The sequence below is a fragment of the Paramisgurnus dabryanus genome, chromosome 1, assembly GCF_030506205.2.
Source record: "Paramisgurnus dabryanus chromosome 1, PD_genome_1.1, whole genome shotgun sequence".
NCBI classification, from domain to species: Eukaryota; Metazoa; Chordata; class Actinopteri; order Cypriniformes; family Cobitidae; genus Paramisgurnus; species Paramisgurnus dabryanus.
Genome location: NC_133337.1, coordinates 15,674,847 through 15,698,156, shown reverse-complemented (window position 1 = coordinate 15,698,156; position 23,310 = coordinate 15,674,847). Strand labels below are relative to the sequence as shown.

General features: G+C 34.6%; 1 protein-coding gene across 3 annotated transcripts; it reads left to right on the top strand.

Moving 5' to 3' along the window:
- Positions 1 to 17,398, top strand: LOC135760603 (sodium- and chloride-dependent GABA transporter 2-like). 3 transcript variants are annotated; one of them, XM_065274666.2, is made up of 16 exons: positions 1 to 102; positions 807 to 1,041; positions 2,276 to 2,410; positions 2,555 to 2,695; positions 3,480 to 3,582; positions 4,002 to 4,064; positions 6,718 to 6,847; positions 8,827 to 8,961; positions 13,180 to 13,283; positions 13,400 to 13,524; positions 13,991 to 14,103; positions 14,251 to 14,382; positions 14,531 to 14,633; positions 15,218 to 15,318; positions 15,570 to 15,710; positions 15,943 to 17,398. In XM_065274666.2, exons 2-16 carry the CDS (start codon positions 846 to 848, stop codon positions 16,102 to 16,104), a joined length of 1,884 nt encoding a protein of 627 aa, XP_065130738.1. In that variant the 5' UTR covers positions 1 to 102; positions 807 to 845; the 3' UTR covers positions 16,105 to 17,398. The 3 variants fall into 3 exon arrangements, with proteins under 3 accessions (XP_065130738.1, XP_065130739.1, XP_065130740.1); XM_065274667.2 differs by having other exon boundaries at positions 4 to 102; positions 810 to 1,041; XM_065274668.2 differs by having other exon boundaries at positions 69 to 102; positions 735 to 1,041.
- Positions 17,399 to 23,310: the final 5,912 nt, after the last annotated feature.

Here is a 23,310-nt window from a genome sequence, read left to right as displayed (position 1 = left end):
GCGCAGAAAACGACACGCCCTCTTCCATTGCAAATCGCGTGCAGCAAACATTCATTTCATGCACAACACTGCAATCCACATTCAAAGGGAGCTGTCCACTCGGTAAGTCTCTGGACTTTTTTGTGACTTTTAAAGAGTACAGCAATGTTTATAATTTGTAAATTGTGCAATACACTTAGTCACACCATTGAAACTTTTCCTTTATCTCTTTAAAAGCTGATCTGTTTAGATGTTTGCACATTTGTACTTTATGCATGCAGATTGTGCTTTATGCATGCATTGTTACAAATTTTCAGATGTATTTTCTTATTGTAAAACGTTTAAACTTGAGAGATGATATCTTACATAATGATGTATCCTGTATAATAATAATGTTACTGAGTTGTCAACTTTAACCTTTATCTGGCATATCATTCTCTTTGTTTGTATGTTTTAATTTTTTTTTTTTTTTTTTTACAAAAAACACAAGCACAATGCATTTTTTTGTCTGCAAAACTATTTTAATTCATTTAAGCAAGCCTTTAGATCAAGCGTGTCAGTCTGTGTCAGTAACTGACGTTTTATTCAGTACTTGAAAGTAATGCATTTTTTGTCTTTTTCTTTTACTTTAAAATACTTTTGTTCCAGCTTATTATACAGTAACAATAAGTAATGCATTTATAGGTTGATACCCCTAAATAGTGCAAATATTGTGGTTTCGTTGCACTTTATAACCATTGTTCTGTTTGTTTGAGCATCCTGACTAGCCCAACACAGCACAAGGCATAAGGTTTTGACGCAGGACTATCTGTTTAATGTTTTGTCAGAAGGACAGACAAACAAAATAGGACATAAAGAAAAGGAAAATGCCGGAGACTCAAGGCCTCAACACTCCTGACGGAGCTGTGAATGCAGAGGACCAAAAACAGGTCACAGACAACGAATCTGATGGCAGGGAGAAATGGGCCAGCAAGACTGAGTTTTTGCTGTCTATGGCTGGAGAGATTATCGGCCTGGGAAATGTGTGGCGTTTTCCTTACCTATGCTACAAAAATGGTGGAGGTAAGATATTTACAGAGATGGTAGATTGGTTGGAAACCATGTCTGCGTTTGCCCTAAGGGTTTGGTAAAGCCCCTGCAGCATGACATGGCTTTGACCTTCAAGAGCCAGCACATAATCAATAGACCACTTTGTTCTTCTGCAATGTGAAGAACAATTCATCATAGACATGTTTTCTCTTTTTTAAACACATGCTGATGCAACCATAGTTCTTGCTTTTTGGTGGTGTAAACAGCACTAATGTTATTGCTTAATAGTAAAGTTTATTAAAAAAAAACCTCACCGTTAAAACTTGTGATGAGTCATGCAACATGTTGAGGAGTGGTGTGGTCACTTACCTAACAGGATCTGAGATGGCAAAATAAGCAAAAAATCCTATTCTTGCTTTTAATTTTTTCGAATTTAACCTATGTCTAAAAACAAACGGTGCTATATAGCACCAAAAGTGCTTCTTTGCTCGTAATAGAAGAACCGTTTTTAGTGCCATATAGCACCAGTGAAGCACCTGTGTAGAACCAAATAGGGGCCATATAGCACCACATATGGTTCTAGATAGCACTACATGGTTCTACACATGTGCTTCACCGGTGCTATATGGCACTAAAAACGATTCTTCTATGATTACGAGCAAAGAACCACTTTTGGTGCTAGCACTGTTTGTTTTTAGAGTGTTTGTGTAAACTCAAAATTTTGGGTTATTTAACCGATTGCTGGGTCAAATATAAACATTTTAACCCAACTAGTGGTTTGTTGCTTTTTTTGTGTAATCATCTCTGCAATGTTTAAAAAACACTCATTTGAATGTATGCATTTGTAAGATGTGTTTATCCCAAGCAACTACAGTGCATTTAGGAAAAACATTTTTATTAACATGTATGATACCTGGGAATCAAACTCATGATCTTTGCAATGTTAACACAATCAATTACAGGAGTATAGCAATCTTCAGTGCATAGCAATGTCAACCACAACAGGTTTTTCCCAGGGAAGCACTCAAAGTTTAGATTTAAGTGTTACAAAGATCCCTAGAAACGCAAATGCAGTCAAGTGAATCCAAACTTTTAACTGGTAGTGTATTAGATATTTAAATTCAAATATTGGCCCTCAAGCTAAAATGAAAATAATTATGTAAATCTAGATATTACCTTCATACATTCTGTTACCCCCCCCCCCCAAAGATTAAGTCATTTATTCTGCCTGAATAAAGTACATAAACTTATTTTATGGTCTTTCCAGGCGTGTTCTTCATTCCATATTTCATCTTCCTGTTCTTTTGTGGAATCCCAATATTCTTCTTGGAGACTGCAATGGGTCAATACACCAGTGAGGGAGGCGTCACTGCTTGGAGAAAAATTTGCCCCATGTTTGAAGGTTTTGTGTTCATTTACAAATAATGCCTTTAATATAGACCTATATATCTAACATGTCAACATTTTGGAGTTATCTCAGAGGAATGTCATAAGTTATGGTTGCATACAGGGCACATTAATTGTTGTACTTCTTCTTTCTTTGCAGGGGTAGGCGTTGCCTCTCAAGTTATAGTGATATATCTGAATATATATTACATAGTGGTTCTGGCCTGGGCTATCTTCTACCTGTTTAACTGTTTCTGGAGTACACTACCTTGGACTTCCTGCAGCAACGATTGGAACACAGGTGTGGCTTAATGTATTATGTGAAGTAATGCATTCAATGTATTCAATTAGGATTAAGACACTGAATAACTTAGGATAACTTTTTTTGTTGTTTCCCAAATGGCACGAACATCACAGCTTTGATCCTCACGAATATTATAATGCAATCATCCCTATTTCAGTTGTTCAAAGCCTGTTAGTACAGTATTAATATTGGGTGCGTAACATGTAATGCACACCATACTGTGCAATGGATGCAAATGACTGTCAGATTGCATGGGTTGTTAAGATTAGTTTTGCTCTTAAAAATGATCAGATTTTCAATTTATGTCTGAATCATTGGGACACAGGAAAAATGAGATACAGTAAGATCACAGTGAAAATAAATCTATTGTTTATTTTGTTGATATTTTATTTAACAAATTTACAAAAGTCTAACATTTCATTGAAGAAAAACAATGATTTCATTATTAAATAAAATATTCTGTTTATTTGCATTGGCCACAATTATTAGCATTCTTGTGTCTATATAAAGAATAATTGACCATGGGCTGTTAAATTATAAAAAATATTGCACACCCAAGATGGTAATGTGGCACGACGCAAAACAGATTGCTGTCTTATGGAGGTTGCAAAACATATAAATGCCAATATCCATACAAAACATCATAGAAACTGCAATGTAGACCTCTAAAACTGTCGTAGGGGGTTTTGCACAGGCAAGCACCACTCCCATTTTCTTAAAGAAAATAAATAATAATTCTAGTTTGTTAGTTATTCTAAACAATCTGTTTTCTTATCAACAGAAAACTGCCAAACTTTAAATGCTACAAACATCGGTGTGCACAGTTCTGCTGCTGACTGGTCTTTTCTCTACAATGAAACTACAAATGACAACTACAGCTTGAGGTAATCACACTTGACAACATCTGAGAGCAGGAAATAAAAAGACTTGTTTTGTCTGGCGTTCACTCGGATGTTTGGATTTAAGGCTTTAGATGTTTGAAAACATGTTTAGAAAAAAAGTTCTGTTTTATACAAACAAAACCACTTTAGTATTTATTCATTCTTTGTATTCACCTAACAAGAAGATGAAAAGAACATACAGACAGACATTTGAGAGAACAGGTGTATACATATATATAAAAATATGCTTCTTGTCGTAACTTGATATCATATTGCTTTTTTGTTATATAGAAATAGATTTAAAAATTAAACCTTGCTCTTTTGTCTGGAGAACCTGTAACAACACAGGAACGGAAGTAAACACTTTAAAAGCAATTTAAATACTTTGGTGTACTCATACTTTTCTTTTGATCTCTTTTCAGTTCTCAAAATGGATCTGAATTGCTGTCTTTTAAAGTGATCTCTGCAGAACAAGAGTATTGGTTGTGAGTTGGATCATCATTTCTTAAATCAGTATTTAACATCCTGTAAATGCTATCACTATATCAAGTTATAGTTATATAGAATTTTCAAAGTAAAACATATTTAACTTTTAGGGACACATTGCATTGAACAATGCGTCGTTTTTATTGGCTACTCAGTAAGTGTAGGTTGTAGGATCATGCTAAATTTCTGACACTGGTAAAAAATATCATTACAGGCTATCTTTGATCGCAAGACTGTGACAATAGATGTCTTTTAATCTCTCTGAATCACCAAAAGCCATCCTATTGAACATTGCATGTTCCCCTATTTATAGTATATTGTTAATATCTATTATCTTTGCTTCTGTTACACTTTTCAAGCATTGATCTGTTCCCGGCCAACCAAACAAATCAACATTGGCTCAGCCTATGGCGTGAGGCTTGAGGCAGCACTGTTTGATTGTCTGACCAATGACAGATCCCCATCTGTTTTCGATGGTTGCTAAGGCAAGCATCACTATTACCTTTGCTCAGATAGTACTTCCGTCTCTACAAACTATGAGGCCAATTTTTTTATGAGGCCAAAACTTAATTATGCAAGTCAATTCAACCTACTTTATTAAGTTTTGATTTGTGATAATTTGACATAACTTAACAAATTAAGTTAAGTAATTTCAACTTGTTTTCCTAAGTTAAAGTAACATAAAATATATGCTGATATGATATCATTTTTACAGTTTGCACATTCCCATGCACAATTTTATTTTCTTATGGCTCCAGTGTCTGTTCTACAGTGTATTGTCTGTAATGGTGCTTTGCAAGAATGCAAAACTGTGTTATAGTAATTTCTTCATAGGTTATAGAAATACAGCTGAATTTAAGCTATTTTTTAAATCGGTTGAAATTAGCACTGCTACCTCACAGCAAGGTTTGCGGTTCGAGCCTTGGCTGGATCAGGGAGTCGTTCTGTGTTTGGATTTGTCAGTGTGGTTTACTCTGCATACTCCGGTTTCCTTCCACAGTCCAAAGACATGCAGGTTGAATTGGAGATGCCAAATTCTTCGCCAAGTTCCTTCTCCAACTTGTGTATAGATTTAACTGTGTGTATATTTACCGGTTCTTGCCACGAATAGCCATAGATGCTGAAATGGCTTTAATAAACAAACAAACAAACATGGGTTGAGGTCAACATTACATTACACAACACACCATGACATGAAATCATAACAAAAAAATCATACACAAGTTTACCTTGAGAATTGGAGTAGAGAGACAGATTTTAGTAGTTTATATTTTTTTGTACTTTGTGGTTTGCGGTTCAAGCCTCGGCTGGGTCAGGGAGTCATTCTGTTTTTGGATTTGTCAGTGTGGTTTACTCTGCATACTCCAATTTCCTTCCACAGTCCAAAGACATGCAGGTTGAATTGGAGATGCCAAATTCTTCGCCAAGTTCCTTCTCCAACTTGTGTATAGATTTAACTGTGTGTATATTTACCGGTTCTTGCCACGAATAGCCATAGATGCTGAAATGGCTTTAATAAACAAACAAACAAACATGGGTTGAAGTCAACATTACATTACACAACACAACATGACATGAAATCATAACAAAAAATCATACACAAGTTTACCTTGAGAATTGGAGTAGAGAGACAGATTTTAGTAGTTTATATTTTTTTGTACTTGCTCCTCATAAACTTTTTTGTTTTAACCAAAAGAGGTTAAAAACATTACAAACACTACATTTTATATGATTGACCCACTGTAAGGTGACTACATTACAGCAAATAAAGCAGTAAAGTGTCAGATTGGGTAGACACACATTGGGTCTCATTCACTAATATGCACGGATTTGTTCTTTAAATGTGTGTTTGGATGTTTTAACAGACAAATCATGAATCAACAAAAACGTTCATACTAAAATTTCTTCTAAATGTTAGCAAAATCGTAAGAACAGCTTAGACCACACGTGCACAATAATCATGAACAAGGAAAAAGAACCCTATCATATATATAACTGTGTTATATATTTTATATTTTTTTCCTTGTTCATGATTATTGCGTACGTGTGTTCCTATGTCTTTGCATACACTACAAATAAATTTTTGTATGAAAGTTTTGTTGAATCATGATTTGTAAGGTAAAACGTCCGTATTTGTGCGTACGCATGCTTAGTGAATGAGACCCATTATTTGGGTAAGAACAGCAAATTTTTACTTCAGTGTGAAACGTCTCTCAGTGTCATTCAATTACTAAAAGTATTTGGTAATGTCTTGAAGATTCTTGAAAATGAGCGAGACCCCTCTCCCTTACAAATGTGGAAAAAATGAAAAAAGATTCGACATCTGTAAAACAGAGACTTTTAATGTTTCATCATGCAGACATGAGATATTAGGCAATCTGGGCTGAACCACATAGCCGAAAATTTAATGAGCTGTTTATTGTTCATGCAGTATTCTAAACTAAAACCCACAAACCTACATCAAGGAAACAGAACATGTGTTTCTTGCATGGGTATATTTATGTTTGTGGGTTATTTCTGTTGCAGTGTTTGTCCTTTTCCATATTTGTGTCAACTTAAATCTTTTTGACATGCATGTTACTGAAATGACAAAAAAGGTCAGGAAATGTGTTGTTTATAATTTATCCTGTTGTTGTGTGTGTGTATCCTCAGTTATCGTATGTTGCGGGTATCTGACAGTGGTGCTCTGGAGGGCGTAAACGGTGATCTTGCCCTGTGTCTTTTGCTGGCATGGATCATCTGTTATTTCTGCATCTTTAAAGGGGTCAAGACCACAGGCAAGGTCAGCTAACACATTTACTGTCTGACATGGAAATAATTGAGAAAACAAATGTGACCCTGTCTGTGAAACACCAGCTGAAGTCATTTTTGTGATTTATTATTTTCTACATAAAAATCATCCTACATAATGTAAAGAGGTCATGTGAAAGATTGAAATTAAAGTGAAATCACTGATTGAAAACACAGATAGATTTCACAGATAGGGTCACATCATAGACTTACATTATTAGCCTCTTTCACACAGTAATTCTGGTAAATTACCATGAATTTACCAGAATGAATTTAACAGTAAATACAAAAATGTGCTGTTCACACATGCAGTGACATTCCGTCTTTTTACCAGTAAGACATCATTCACACATCAGTATCAAAATACCAGTAAACTCGGAGAGAAAGCGGAAGTTACCTGTGGCGCGTGGCCGTGAGCTCCGTGTCGTATTTGTAAACAATGGCGGGTTATGACTTAATATCATCCGTCCATATTTTGTTGTTTTCACATTTGTGGCAAACGGTCGCGTAGTTGCTCGTGACCAAACAACATTGCATTAGGCAGCGTCAAACGGAACCTGCGTTTGCACATTAGGCTTCACAGATGGTGTGCTAAGGACGTCGGCAATTTGGGAAATAGATGGTAAGCTGTTTTAAACAACTTTGGTGAAGAAATGTGGATGTTAACTTCAGGTGTGTTCGACTTTTAAGCAGCATGTTTGTGAAAACGTCCGTAAACAGTGCGGGGGCAAACGCGTCACCTGTATAAAAACGTTCTGATTGGCCAGATCTGTCAGCGCGGTCTGACGTCGTCCGTTCTAAATGCCGGTAATCTATATTTTTCGTTCACACATAGCGCTTACCGGTAAATTACTGGTAATCTTACAACCAGTCTTACTGGTAAATCGGGGGCACTGATTTACCGGAAAGGTTCTGTTCACACATGACCTGTTAACTGCAATTTACCAGTAAATTACCAGTAAAGACTGAATGTGTGAATTGGACTATTGTCTGTTGCATGATTTTTGAAATATCGTTGCCTGGATTGCATATGTGTGGGGTGGATCAAAAGAAGGTCCAGATTCCATTGGGGTAGGGGCGTGTTTGTTTAGGTGATTTCAAATGTAAACATTGGCTTCCAGAGATCACGAACACTGCCTTTAACACACAGAATATCTTTTAATGATTTTTCTAGACTAGTTTATGCATTAGGGTCCGATCACACTGAACATGTTTTAACGGTTTAAAACGCGAGGCGGACCATACTGTCATTATTTCCGGATGTTCTCTGGTTGATCCAAGCCATTGTACGCTTCTGTCACCACAACGGAAGGCCCGCCTGTGGATTTGATTGGACAATGAAAAAAATATGAATGACGTCGGGTGCTTTTCCACTCAGAGTTGTCTTATTTTCAACTTTAACTTCTCAGAGCACTCTTGCAGAAATGCGAGGCGTTTAGTGCGCATAAACAGTGCGCTCACTTTCCATAGAAAACCATTCAAAAAAGGCACCTGCCACTGTCATAAATGGGTTCTGTGTGATCCACCTCTAAGTCAAGATTTTATTCGATTATTTCGAAGTTCCTGATGTGTGACAAAGCAGAAATTTATATTATGTACTTTCAGATAATATGAGGTCATAAAAGCTACACTCTAAAAAGGCTGGGTTACCCATAATGGGTAAATATTGGACAGAACACAACGCCTGGTTAAAATTGACCCAATGCTGGGTTGTTTTAACCCAACTGCTGGGTTATTATACCCTATCGTTGCATAACAACAACCCAACATTGGATCATTTTGAACCCAGAACGTGTTCTGTCCAATATTTACCCATTATGGGTCAAAAATAGCCCAGCCATTTTTAAAGTGTACATAACAATAAAAAATAGCAAAATAAAAATGGCATGTTAAAAATAATTTCAGATAAACAGTAATATATCACACTTTAGGGTTATTTATATTAAATGTTTTTGTGTAAATGTTTTGTAGGTTGTGTACTTCACGGCTACCTTCCCGTACCTGATGCTGTTCATACTGTTTATTAGAGGAGTATCCCTACCTGGAGCTGGAACTGGCATTGCTTATTACCTTTATCCTGACATCAGTAAACTCTCCAACCCTGATGTAAGTTAAACAAAAGCACTGTATTGTAAATAGCCTACATCCAGAGATTGAACCAATGACCTTTAACTAACGCAATGCTCTATCTATAGAAACACTGTGTCTTAATATGTCATAATATCTGTTGCACAAGGCACATATAAATAGCAATAGATAAAGACAACAATACTGGATGTACTATAAAGACAGAAAATATTAGTTGTCATGTTATCATTTCATGTTTTTGCATGTATTGCCTAATAACTCTTGGCTCGGCGGTGTTTACTGAGAGTAAGACTGGTTTCTGTGAGCCCTGGGGCTGGCTGCTATCCCTGGATCTGATTTTGCAGACTGAAATTTAAGTTAACGAAAACACTGTTGTAAAATGAACAGGAGGTTTTTGCAAGACATGAGGAATATAATTTAACAATGCATGTCACAAAAATATGTAAAATATAGTTTGACTAGAAAAACACAGTGAAAATGAAACGCGTGGGCGGCCTGGGAAGATTTTTTTGTAGTGGGGAAACAAGTATTGTCTTGTTGTAAAAAGAGGGAGAAGATGAATCACATTAGAGGTACACAGATGCAGCTATAATAGTAATGCCAAGATACAGAATAGGTTATTGAGAACATCTAATAGGGGTTATTAACATCCTGTCTACTGAAAGAAACAGCTTTGGCGGAAGAACAAATCAAACCGTGTCAGAATGTCCCTACTATTCTCCTTCCACATTCACACACAGGAAGTGTGTATAAATATTCACATGAGTGAGGTACCATGTATACAGTCTGGGAAAAGTTAATAAACACTCGTATTATGAAATAGAACTGGGGGATGTGACCCTGCTTATAGTAACCAGATGTGCATTGCTACATCATGTAAGTGTGCAGTGGTGAACTCCTGCAAATGAGCCGTGTGTTTGTTCTGCATGAAAAAAGGTCAGTGGTGCTGTTGCATTGTTGAAAATTCTGATATTATGGTGATCAGATATTGCTTAAGTCTCTGTTTTATAGTAACTGTATGAAATCTTTTGAAAATCGTGAGTTCATTCGATTAGATAAGCACAGTAAACCACAGCATAAATGGAGTAAATGGGGCATTTTCCCGGTCAGGGTACAGATACAGATTTTTTTTTTTTTTCGATTGCTAAGACACAATTATGCACTCTTAGAAAGGATGTGTTAATTTTTACACATTGTTTTGTGTTGTGCTATTTAATGCAATATGTGTTATTTTAACACATTATGTGTTGAATTTGTGTTTAAATAAATAAAAAGGACAAAACAGGATGTGTTATTCCAATAATGGCAAAGAAATGTCCAGTTCTAGACACAAAATGTGTTATTTTCACACAACCGCTGTAAGAGTGTGGGAACAATTTACCAAATCCTCACACACAATTTAAAAATGTCACACCCAAAAGAACAAACAGCTAACTTCTGAATTTCAATTCAGACTGTGCCCTCAGACAATACACACATACTGTCAAAACCACACACTACATGACTTTGTTTTCATACATTGGAGAGATTCATTTGAATTAAACTTACCAAATGCTTACCAAATAAGTTTTCAGGTCAGTAAATATGGAACTTTACTGACAGCACTGACTGAAAACTGATAACCTTGTCTCAGGTCTGTGTCAGCCAATACAGTAATATTTCTTCAACATCAAAAATTATGCTTGCTCTTGCCAGGCAGCGTAGGGAAAATGTCAATGTAGTGTCTTATATAACCCTGAATAGACTACATAAACAAATCTAGCATTGCTTCCAGGAGATTTTGGGATACTTAGGGGTTTTGGTCATAAATTTTCCACCACCATGCTGAGATGCTGAGAAAAAAATCTTTTTTTTTTTAGCAAAAAAGCTGAAATAATTGCATTTTTGTGAAGGAATTTTGTTAGAGATCAGATTCAGAATGGTTATCAAAACATACACACAGTGTAAAATTAAACTTACTTATTAATTTAGCTGAGGCTTTTATTCAAAGCGACTTACATTGCTATATATGTCAGTGGGGCGCACACCTCTGGAGCAACTAGGGGTTAAGGTGGATTCGAACCTGGGTCTGTCACACCAAAGGTGTGTGTCTTATCCACTGAGCCATCACCCCTAATGAATAGTATTTTGCTGTATTTATTATAAATTGGGTAAGAGCGCCATCTAGTGGATAATCGCAAATGAGAAAAACTTTCAATTGAGGGTTGTTGTAATCTTACACAAGGGTAAAGTAGTGACTCTTTCCTTAGTGAACACCATTGCACAGAAATTGCATTTAAGTCTATTGATGAGATGGTGGTATAGTTATTCCTGAAGTTAAATTGGAAGAGATTTTTTTTCAACACAAAAGTCATGGGTTTGAACCCAATTTAGGGTTGCTTAACGATTAATCGCGAATAATCTATAGCAGAATAAGAGTTTTTGTTTACATCATATATGTGTGTAAACTGTGTACAATAAATATGTATATATAAATATGCACACATTCATGTATAATTGTAAGAATTTTTTTTATTTATATATTAAGTATTTATATTTCTATATAATATAAATTATACATAAATATACAAATGTATATACACATGTAAATATTTCTTAAATATATACATGCATTTGTGTGCATTTATTTATACAAAGTTATTATACACAGTTCACACACACATATATGATGTAAACAAAAACTTTTATTCTGCTATAGATTAATCGCGATTAATCATTAAGCATCCCTTACCCAATTAAACACAAATACTGTTAAAGAGACGTATAGATTGAATGGATTGTAGCCTAAAGGCGGTCGCATACTAGGTTAGAAGCACAGCGCTGCGTTGCATGTAAGACAACTCACAAGTATTGCACACCGGACCCCACATTCTCAGCCTATGTTAAACATTAACGATTTGGGACAAATATTATGTTATCTGATGTTAAACTATGTGAGTGGCACTCTGTGGTGCGGGAGGGATTTGAGCTTTTTGTCATCAGCCGTCGACATGCTGTGTGCATTCATAGAAACCAAAATTAGATTTTTAGGTGACCGTGGCACGTCTTGCCCAGTGTACAACCTCCTTAAGTCACACTGGATAATAAAGTTCCACAGGGATGACGTATTTTTGTAGGCCAACCTGGAAGTTAGTGTGTTTGACAAAAGTTAATAACATACGTCAGATAAATACAAATTTAATGAATTTTGAAGTTGATGCGTTTACTAGAAAAATAAAACAGCAAATATTGACTTTAAAGCTGTGTTCATCTGTTAAGACTAACAGAGCTTTTTTGCAATATGCCAAAAAATAACTTCCGGATTAGCCTACAAAATATGTTGTCATCCCTGCAGCACTTTATAGCATCTATCAAACAGGTACATGTTATGTAAAAAATAATTTACATTTTGGTGAAGGAATGTGACTTATTTTAAATAATTTACAATTTACTTGATTAATTTATTTGTAGCAATTAACAATTTATTTACATCTATATTCGCGGTAAGCATTGTTGCAATGCTGGTTTACAGAACACATTTTGTATTCTTTTGTAGGGGATAACCAGACTATGACATTTAGGGATGCTTAACGGTTAATCGCGATTAATCGTTAGCAGAATAAAAGTTCTTGTTTACATCATATATGTGTGTGTGAACTGTGTATAATAACTTTGTATAAATAAATGTACACACATGCATGTGTAATATGTGTATATACATTTGTATATTTATGTATAATTTATATTATATATAAATATAAATACTTATATACTTATATTAATATATACTTTTTTTTCTTAAAATTATACATGAATGTGTTCATATTTATATATATATATATACATGCTTATTATACACAGTTTACACAAATATGTGATGTAAACAAAAACTTTTATTCTGCTAACGATTAATCGCGATTAATTGTTTAGCATCCCTAATGACATTAGAAAGCAGACTAACGAAGAAGTTACACAAGTTGTCTCATTATTAGGATTGGATCTTAGAGTCCATTATACATTGTTTGCTTTTGTAATGCAGATGTCCTTTATTATTAATTTCCTGTGGTCAAGGTGTCACTGATGATATATTAATCTATATACAACCGTAATGGTCCTAAGACATTTTTCATTTTCTTCATACCAGATGTATTTCTTTTCATTATAGGTGGAACAAGCCCCAGACATCTTCTTGATAGATTTTGAGAGATTGAAAGTCACATCATCATTATCTTTTATATTTGCTCTCTTTATCTTCAGGTCTGGCGTGATGCGGGGACTCAGGTGTTTTTCTCGTACGCCGTGTGTCAAGGAGTCCTTACAGCGCTGGGCAGTTACAACAGATACAACAATGACTGCTACAAGTCTGTAACCTCCAGTGTCAATGTTAAACATTTCCCCTCCCTTACATCTTGATACATGTGACAGTCATCAGTATTTTGTCATTTATGATTGTATATTTGTTTCCTGATTTCTACAGGGATTGTTTAGCACTCTGCGTGCTGAACAGCACAACAAGCATCTTTGCTGGGTTTGTCGTCTTCTCTATTTTGGGGTTCATGGCCCAACAGCTTGGTTTAACCATGGAAGAAATTGTATCTTCAGGTAAATATTATTATAATATAACATGTAGTTTTTTATATAGGCATCATATTATGTAGTCATCATATGTCATTATTGATATGGGACTATCGTGGTTACTTGCGATGCTGCTGTCAACCACAAGAGAGCATCTCAGTCCAATACTTGTGATTGGTTTAGACTCTAAATTTTCTGGGAATGGCATTAAGCAAGTATAAAAGGAAATACACGTAGTCAGTATAGTCGTGGCTAAATGGTGTTCTTAGATATGAAAATATATTCGAGTTCCTGTAATGAATAGGTTTGGGTGGCATTTATGGGTTCTGCACAAAGCTATATTTAGTTTGCTAAATAGATTTTTCAAATGACTATATCCTGTAACATGCCTGAAACCATCAAGCTTCCCAGACAGCAACGATTTACTTTAATGATATACTTTTAGTCATTTTTATTCCAGTGAAATGTACACTGATGTTTTTTTTTTTTGCAGGTCCTGGTTTAGCTTTCATAGCATATCCCAGAGCACTGTCTCTGTTACCTGGACCCCAGTTCTGGTCCTTTCTATTCTTTCTTATGGTACTTATGCTGGGCCTTGACAGCCAGGTACAGATTTTAAGTTCTTTAATACTTATTATATATAAATATATTGTATTTGTACTCTATAGTCATCATTTTAAGTGGATCAAAACCTTTCATAAAACACTTTAAGTGTTATTTAAATGTTTTGTTCTGTATATTTCTATGTTTCAGTTTGTGTGTGTGGAAAGTTTAGCCACAGCTCTCACTGATCTGTTTCCGGAAAAATTACGCAAACGTCGGGAGCTTTTGGTTTTGGCCATTGCTGTTGTCTGCTTTTTACTTGGTCTGCCATTCATCACGAAGGTACAGTATAGAAAGACAGACGGACAGAGATCTGTCACAGTCAGATTATTAACAATCATACAGATGATTTAATACAGAAGAATAAAATAACCCATTACCCTACCCACCCAAAATTGACTGAACTCTTTGCATCTGGGATATCTTATAGGGAGGAATTTATCTGTTCAATGTGATGGACACCTATGGCCCCAGTGGAACCAACTTGCTCTTTATAGCCTGTTTTGAGACAGTTGTTGTCGCGTGGGTCTATGGTGAGACAAAATAACACTGTAATATAATTTACACTGTAAAATGTGCAGTTGCTGTCTTAACTTGCTACCTCAATACCAATCATCATGAAATTAAAGTTGATTACACATGCAAAACATGTTGAATTCTGTTAAAATAACTTTAAATACCTAACCAATATGATATCTGTTTGATTTGTTTTAAATGACTTTTACTTAATAAGACCATTTAATTAAATATTAACACTATCATTGATCTTACATCATCTTTACATTTTACACCAATAACCAGAACCACTATCCACAACCATATCATGTCTGTCACTACATGCAGCTGCAGAATAATTAATTAAGTAGTTAGTAATTAATAAATTAATTATTATTTTATAATTACACATAATTACACTCTAATAAGTTTAATGTGTGATACTGGAAAATTCGGATCATAATTATATTCTTAAACTAATTTACACAGATTACATTGATCAGTATTTTTTAGCTTTTGTCTATAATAACTTGACTAATTACTTGGTAAATGATTGCAATATGGAAAGAAGGCAAACAGGGAACAAATAAATGACATTGTCATGCAAATGGCTGGTTTGCAGGTGCAGACCGTTTCTATGACAACATTGAGGATATGATAGGATATGCACCAATTGCTGCGCTGAAGTACTGCTGGCTCTTCATTACCCCACTCATTTGTAGCGTGAGTTCATATTTTGTTTTTCTAACTGTGTCTTACTGTTGTACACTTTTCATGATTACTCAGGAGTTTGTTTTATTGATTCATTCTTGCTTTGATTGTCCATGCCATAATCTACTCATCCCTCTATTCATCAAAAATTAACGGTTTACGTTTTTTTTTTCACCAGTGTTTGAGACATAAGTTCTCAATCAAATCGAATGTACACCATGACGGTACAAGAATTTGAATGCACACTGCTTTTTTCCTCTCAGGCCACTCTGCTGTATAATCTGATTGGTAATAGAAATGCGTCCACTGAAGTAGTGCCTGACTGGACTTACACGATCGCACCTTTGCTCACAGTCTTTCCTATGATCTGCATACCAGTCTTCATAGTCTTTTCCTTATGGAAGGTCAGAATTACATATCAATGCAACCAGCACTTCATTCATTCATTTATTCATTCATATAATTTACAAAACATTATTTACTAATCATTTGATCAAGGTCATGTACAGAAGCATACATTATATTATTGTTTAACAGTTTCAACTCATTGTACACCATTGTCTTGATTATTTAATGTTTCTGAAGCAATATCTATATCCATTAATGCATCTTGGTTTAAACTTTACATCTTCTCAGGGTCGAGACATCCTCACCCCCTCAAGTGACCTTAAGCAGATCCGACCAAGCAGTCCACGTCTTACCGTGTGTAATCGTGTTATCGTTAAACCACAAAGAGCCCAGAAAAATCAGGAGGATGGATATGAGAAAGTCACAACAGACCACACAAGTGGAGTTTGAGAATATACATTGATGACATTATACGTATAACTTTTTTTAGGTTTTATATTCAATGTTATACACTGTGAAATGTGCAGTTATTACTTTTACTTTTTTTTTTTACCTCATCTGACCCTTAAAATTACTTTTGTCAGTGTAACATTATCATAGTCAATCAAATTAATATGTATAAAATGACCTAAAAAAAAAGAATTTCTACATTGTATTAAGAATTTTTATATATTTTTTTGCTGTAGGTTTAACTGGTGAGTAGGTAAGTTTATGTTTACAATGTGTTATGTAAGGAATAATTGATGACTGTCCATTGAATTATTCGCAAAAATGCACAACCAAGGTGGCAATGCCACACCGAGTGTGTGTGTTATTTTCAAATAGTTCAATCGGAGTCAGTTATTTCACTGTTACAGACATTACTCTGGTGGTTATTTTAAGACATTTGACAGGACAGGTGTGTGTTTATCAAAAAAATAATACGTACCCGTGGAACAGTTCTCAACCAATCAGAATAAAGCTTTCAACAGCCCAGTGGTATAAACATACAGTAATTAAAGTCGCTATGAATGGATTTTGTAATACATATATATATTTTTTTTCTTCATAATATTCTCAGGAGACGTACAACTGGGGCTTAGTGCAGCTGAGGCATTTAAATCATTAAACATTATGGAGCTTTTTCTTTTTCACAGTTGCCTTGCTCACAGGGGGCTTTAAGACATTTTGGCATGACTTTCTGTTAAGCTCCTTTAAACAATATATTGTTAAATGCACAATAAAAATAGACATGGCTTGAAGAAACATGACTTGAAATAAAATATTGTTCTGAGAACAAGCATTTAAAGATGAGAATATCATTGGTGTCTTGGTAATGGAAAAAACAAATTGATGGAGTAACCTGCATTTTGCTTATTGTTTGTTTAGAGATCTGGATTTGGAAGTCTTGCTTACATTTTGTAATATCATTATGTGTAGCCATACGTTCATTTTAAAAGTATGAATTGAAGTCTTGGTAAATGGTTTATTTAGTGTCTGTAACTGTAACCCTGTACTGTACCATTTATCTGTTTACCAATATGTACTTGTCATTCTTACAGTTTTATATCTCTTACATCTATTAGCAAGGTTGTATTTCTATAAGGTACAGTATAGGTGTGTGTATAGACTTTTCTTGTACCTTTTCATTATAACATTAAAACATATTGTTCTTTCATGTCCCTGAAAGATAATCAGTGTATGTTTGTTTTATGCTAAGACTATGCAACAAATATGTTTTTCAAAAATAAAACAAAATTTTGCTTTAAAATTCAATCTCTTTGTTACTACACAGAACTATATTACTACAGCTTACGCATTGTTATAAAACAAATAATTTTGGTTGTGCATGAATGCTGATTGTTCAAACAGCTTTTCAGTTTATAATAGTAATAGTTATTATTTGAAACACCTAAAACATTAAACCCCCTAAATTAATCTTACTTTATGTTATAGACTTCTAGCGGATGGATGGCACTTCATACATTTGCTTGATAAAATAATAAGGGTGAGGTGTAAATGGTACCCCAAAACATTGCATTGGACCTGAAACTAAAATTATTGTTTTAATGCAGGTTTCCCAAATACTCTGACATTGATTGGTCAAAGATATACTACACTCTAAAATAATGCTGGGTTATTTTCAGCCGTTGGGTTAAATTAACTTTTTATTTATTTGAAAATATAAATATTTAAAAAAACGTGGAATAAAATATAATCATATAGTTTACTGTAATATGATTTTTTTACATACAGTTCTACATCATTTGTTAAAGATTACTTAAAAACAGAGCTGTTTTCAGCATATGTCAGGACAAATATTACAACACTGCAAAAAATGATTTTCAAGAAAAAAAATCTTAGTATTTTGTCTTGTTTCAGTAAAAAAATCTAAAAAGTCTAATATCAAATTTATGTGATTTTGCTAATAAAACAAGCAAAAAAATCTGCCAATGGGGTAAGCAAAAAATCTTGAACATTTTTCTTAAACAGTAAATTCAAGATTTTTTTTTGTTTGTTTTTTTGCTTGTTTTATGCACAAAATCACTTAAGATATTTTTGGTCTAAAAACTAGACTTATTTTCTTGGGTCATTTTGTTCATCAAGAAAAAACATCTTAATTTAAGAATTTTTCGATATTTTTATTGAAAACAAGACAAATATACTAAGATTTTTTCCTTGAAAATAATTTTTTTGCAGTGAAAAACACATTAAAATTTACATTTAGAAATAACTAATAAAATAATATTTTAAAAAAGATTTTATGATTGCTCTTACATGCAATCATGGTGGATAAAATATTTAATATTTATCATTCTTTGGTGCAATTGGCAGTTACCCCATTTGACATTTTCAGGTCCATTCAGTCTTAACTTTCATAAAAATGGAGCAAATGTAATTTTTATTGCATAAAATTAACATAAATACACCTAGTGCATTGAAATAAACCTGATGTGTGCTTTCAAAACAAGTTTTTTTTTTAAGATTTTTGAATTTATCATCTTACCAAACCGTTTTTTGTCACTGACCCTAACACAGAAAATGTTTAAATTTGACCCAACAATGGGTTAAAACAACCCAGCATATGTTAAATTACAACCCAGCGGGCTGGGCTCGTCCCTTTTTGACCCAACACTGGATTTAAAATAACCCAGCATTTTTAAAGCGTTGGCCCGGCCCAAACGTATGTGATTGGTTGAGCCAATGTCATTTTGTTGGTCTTCTCAGAAACTTTTACATTCAGTTCTCAACTCAGAGTCTATCATCCGTGTTATTTTCAGGTTCACTCAATTAACAGATATTTTTCCGTGATGTCCTTAGGGTCTGTTACTGACTGTAACAGCACAAGGGGGTGGGTTTAACGGAGTGCTTTACCCTAAGAGACCAATTAAAGAGCATCTCTCGAAGAGACGAAAGCATTGGCCGTTTCAGAGCCAATTACATTGTACAGGGTTCTTATGAGGGTAAAACACCAGGCCCACAGGCCAACACTTTGACACTGTTGTGTTATTCTGAGTTAGAATTCAGGGTTGAGATATTTACTTCATTAAACTTAAGTGACTCCAATATATATTAAACCCTGTGTTTACTGTATGCATATCCAAAACAACACCATACCACAGACCTAACAGTAAAATATATAATATTTAAAAATTATAAATGCAAAGTGTTCCCAAACTATATTCAGACTAAATTGTTCTTTAAGTTAGTTTATTTTCTTTACATTTTATCATCATCCATGTGGACCGTAATAAAATGTGTTTAGCACAAACTATCTCTTGAGAGCAAAATTTGTTTAAATAAAATTTAATTTGGGATTCTTATACTCCCTTAACCCATTACTGGCATACTTTTAAATGCTTTAAAACGGCCATCTGTAGCGCATTTTAAGGTGGTCACCAACCATTTTACATAAATCCCATAGAGCTTCATTGCTGGCTGACGGGCCTGTCATTGGTGCCTGTGTCTAGCACAAATGCACTCCTTTAATCCTGACATTTTCATTCCTTGAAATTCGAAAATGTACCTTCAGAACTCATTTAAATGAGAGAATGCAACTACATAAAATGCACTGATCTCCCTAGAACACTGTAATCTGTACACCTAATGCAATTTTTATGACCTAACCGTGAAGCGAAGAGGGATTCGTTTCATTTAATCATACACTTGGGGGTACAATGCTCTTTCCACAGCTGGGCAATTTTCTACAAGATACTTTATCTGAAAATATGACTAGAGAAATTGGAATTTTACTCGATGGGTCTCTTGGGGGAGATGGTTTGCTGAAAATGCAAAATTGTTGCAGTGACTAGGAAAAATCACATCAAAATGTCATTAAGCATCTCTTATACGGTACCTTCCTTCTTGACTCTTACACACAGTTATAATAGACTCATCATTTTTTCTCTGAAAGTGTTTTGTAGATTTATGTTTTTGTTGTGTCATTTATCTATTAATTTTCTTAAGGATGGCCTCTATGCCAATCAGTCACAAGTAGGGCTGGGTATTGGCAAGGTTTCACGATCTGTATCACGATACATGGTGCATGATATTATCGCGGTATGATACAATTCATTGCGGTACATTGCAATACTTTTTCTTTTTTGATCAAAAATGTTAAAAAAATAGAAATATAATTTTTTTTCTTAAAGCCAAATGCGTCGGCTTTGAAAGCTGCAGGCATTTTTACATTTTCTGCCATTTTCTCACTCCCTCTAACTTCTGAGACATTGGCCGAATGGTTGTATATTACAGACAAATGGACAGCAACAACTACAGCAGCGGCGGAGGAGGTCGTTTGATGCACACAGAGGGATTTGAAAATTGGTAAATATCGACAGTAGAGATGGAAATATTGAGACACTATCGTGGAAAAATGTCTCACGATGGTTAGCTGGATTGATATTTTTGCACAGCCCTAGTTAGAAGTACCACACACCTCAATAGACATGGCTGTAATTATAACACATGTACAACACAAAGCTATGCAGAATCCTAAATAAATTAGCTTGTGGTGTTGATATTTGTTTTACATTTTCGTAAGGATGTACATTTATGGAAAAATGTTCAGCTCAGCTTGCAAACTATTAAAACAAACAACCATGTCAGATTATATTACAAATATATAAATATTACTTATTTGTTCCCTATAGACCCCTTCAAGGTTTGTAAACATTGAATGATTATCGGGTGCGCACGCAGCATGGGGTCAAACTGTTATACTATCCTGGCTTTATAATTTAACCTAACAGGGCTGAATAATGATGACTTACCTCAAATGAAGTGAGCACTACAAACACAAGCCTCTTTGATATTTGCATTGTCCCAGTCTGCACGTTAATTGCTTGCAGCCGCAGATGTTGTATTTTTTTGTTTTTGAGATTCTGCATGAATCCCGAAAACGACGCAAGTAAGCATTTTTGACGATACCGAATAATCACAACTCAATCTGCTGTAATGACTTTTCTGACCCCGACATGCGCAGTGGGAACCGCCTGTGACGTGAACCGTGAAGGGGTCTATAGGGTTTGAAATAGATCAAAGATTTTCTTCTTTATTATTATTATTATTATTATTATGATTATTATTATTGCCATTATTATTATTATTATTTAAACAGACATTACTTATGTTAAGTTATCATAGGTGTCAGCAGGTAGTAGAATACATTTCATTATAATTTCTAAATACATTTTGTTATGCAATCAGTTTGCTTATTCAACAATAAATGTAAACATTGCTCACTTGAATATGTAGTAAAAATGACTGACTATATCACTATTAAAGGGATAGTTCACTTTAAAATGAAAATTCTATCTTCATTTACTCATTCTCGTGTTGTTCCAAACCTGTATGAATTTCTTTTTTCTGATGAACACAAAAGAAGATATTTTAAGAAATGATGGTAAACACACAGCAGTAAGTGACCATAGACTTCCATAGTAGGAATAAAAATATATGATGGAATTTAATGGGTACCGTCAACTGTGTGCTTACCATCATTTATCAAAATATTTTCTTAGTCATTTATCACAATACTTCCAAAATATTTTTTCCTACTATGGAAGTCAATGGTCACTTACTGCTGTGTGTTTACCATCATTTCTCAATATATCTTCTTTTGTGTTCTCATCTGAAAAAAGAAATTCATACAGGTTTAGAACAACATGAGGATGAGTAAATGATGACAGAATTTTCATTTTAAAGTGTACTATCCCTTTAAAGAAAATAAAGATAAACACAAATTTCCAAATATTTGTTTATGTGTCACAAGAAAAGCATTTTAACAGTCAGTGTGGCATGTAGGGTAATGCTAAAAACTTTTCTAATATGTAAAGCATAACTTTGCAATCTCTTTGTATCGTCAGCATGGTGTGCATTGTGAAACTCTAATTAGCCTCTATTGATTTGAGGGCAGCATACAACAAGTGATGAAAACCAACTCTGACAACTCCAATTCTGTTCCTGTCACTTAACGATTACAGGCAATGACAAACCTAATATAAATAACCTCTTTGTGCACTCTTAAAAATTAAGGTTCCTAAAGGGTTTTTGGTCAAGCTGTATGGTTCTAAGAACATTTAATCCACAAAACCAGGGTTGCATCCGAAATCACATTCTGTGACAGTAGGTACTGAATTAGATTAAGTCATCAATCGTTAAAATGGTATACGTTCTATATAGTATGAATATGGATAGTGTGAATAAATTCGGACGTACTACATTAGCAATGTTGAAACATCACATGACATACAGTACATTGTCATAACAACAATTTAGTCGTTTACTGGAATGATGTTAAACTAGCGCAATTTAACCAAAAGGGACAGCTGTTTGATGTGTTTAACAAATACTGTTATATGCATTTGCATTTGAATAGAGCTGCGTTGCCACTTTGGGGCATTTTTTAACAAAACAACACCCCTCCGCATGGGCGTAGATTTAGGGTGGGACGCTAGGGACATGTCCCTAGCAATATTCAGGGAAGACTGAATTGTCCCTAGCAATAATTTCGACCAAACAATTAATCTGTATTTATATATAACCACTGATGTCCGTCTTATTCTTGTGTTTTCTATTTTTTACTTATTATATTTTTTTCAGGAATCATTTAAATGAGATTAGAAATCTTTTGCAATCCCGTTCTGTAAAAATGACGCTGTATGTGGTACACAAACGGTTAACAGCTTTCGTTCTCTGCAATGCCCGCCTCCGTAACTCACATCGCTAATATGATTGGCTTTGCATTTCTTTAGTCCCGCCTCTCTACTCACATTGCTAATATGATTGGATTAGCATTTCTTGAGTCCCGCCGCTCTAACTCACATCACTTTACGTGTGATAGGATGGTTTCACTTTGTACAACGCGCCAATATTCACTCAACAAGACACGCGTGATTATTCGGGCTACAGGTTAGTGAGGAAGAAAGTATTATTATACCCACTGTAACTGTTTCATGCACAAAAAAAGTTGTGTCACATAATGATTCAAGGAGAGTGTTTTCACCAATACACGACAATCCCATGTTAACCTGAGGAGTTGCAAACTTTTGTCAACCTTTTATAAATGGCGTAGCAATGTTATTTGGGGGTCCCTAATCCATGAAAGAAAATAACCCCAACATGGTAAAAACATGAATTCATGTCATGATTGCTGAATACTTTACATTACTGCAC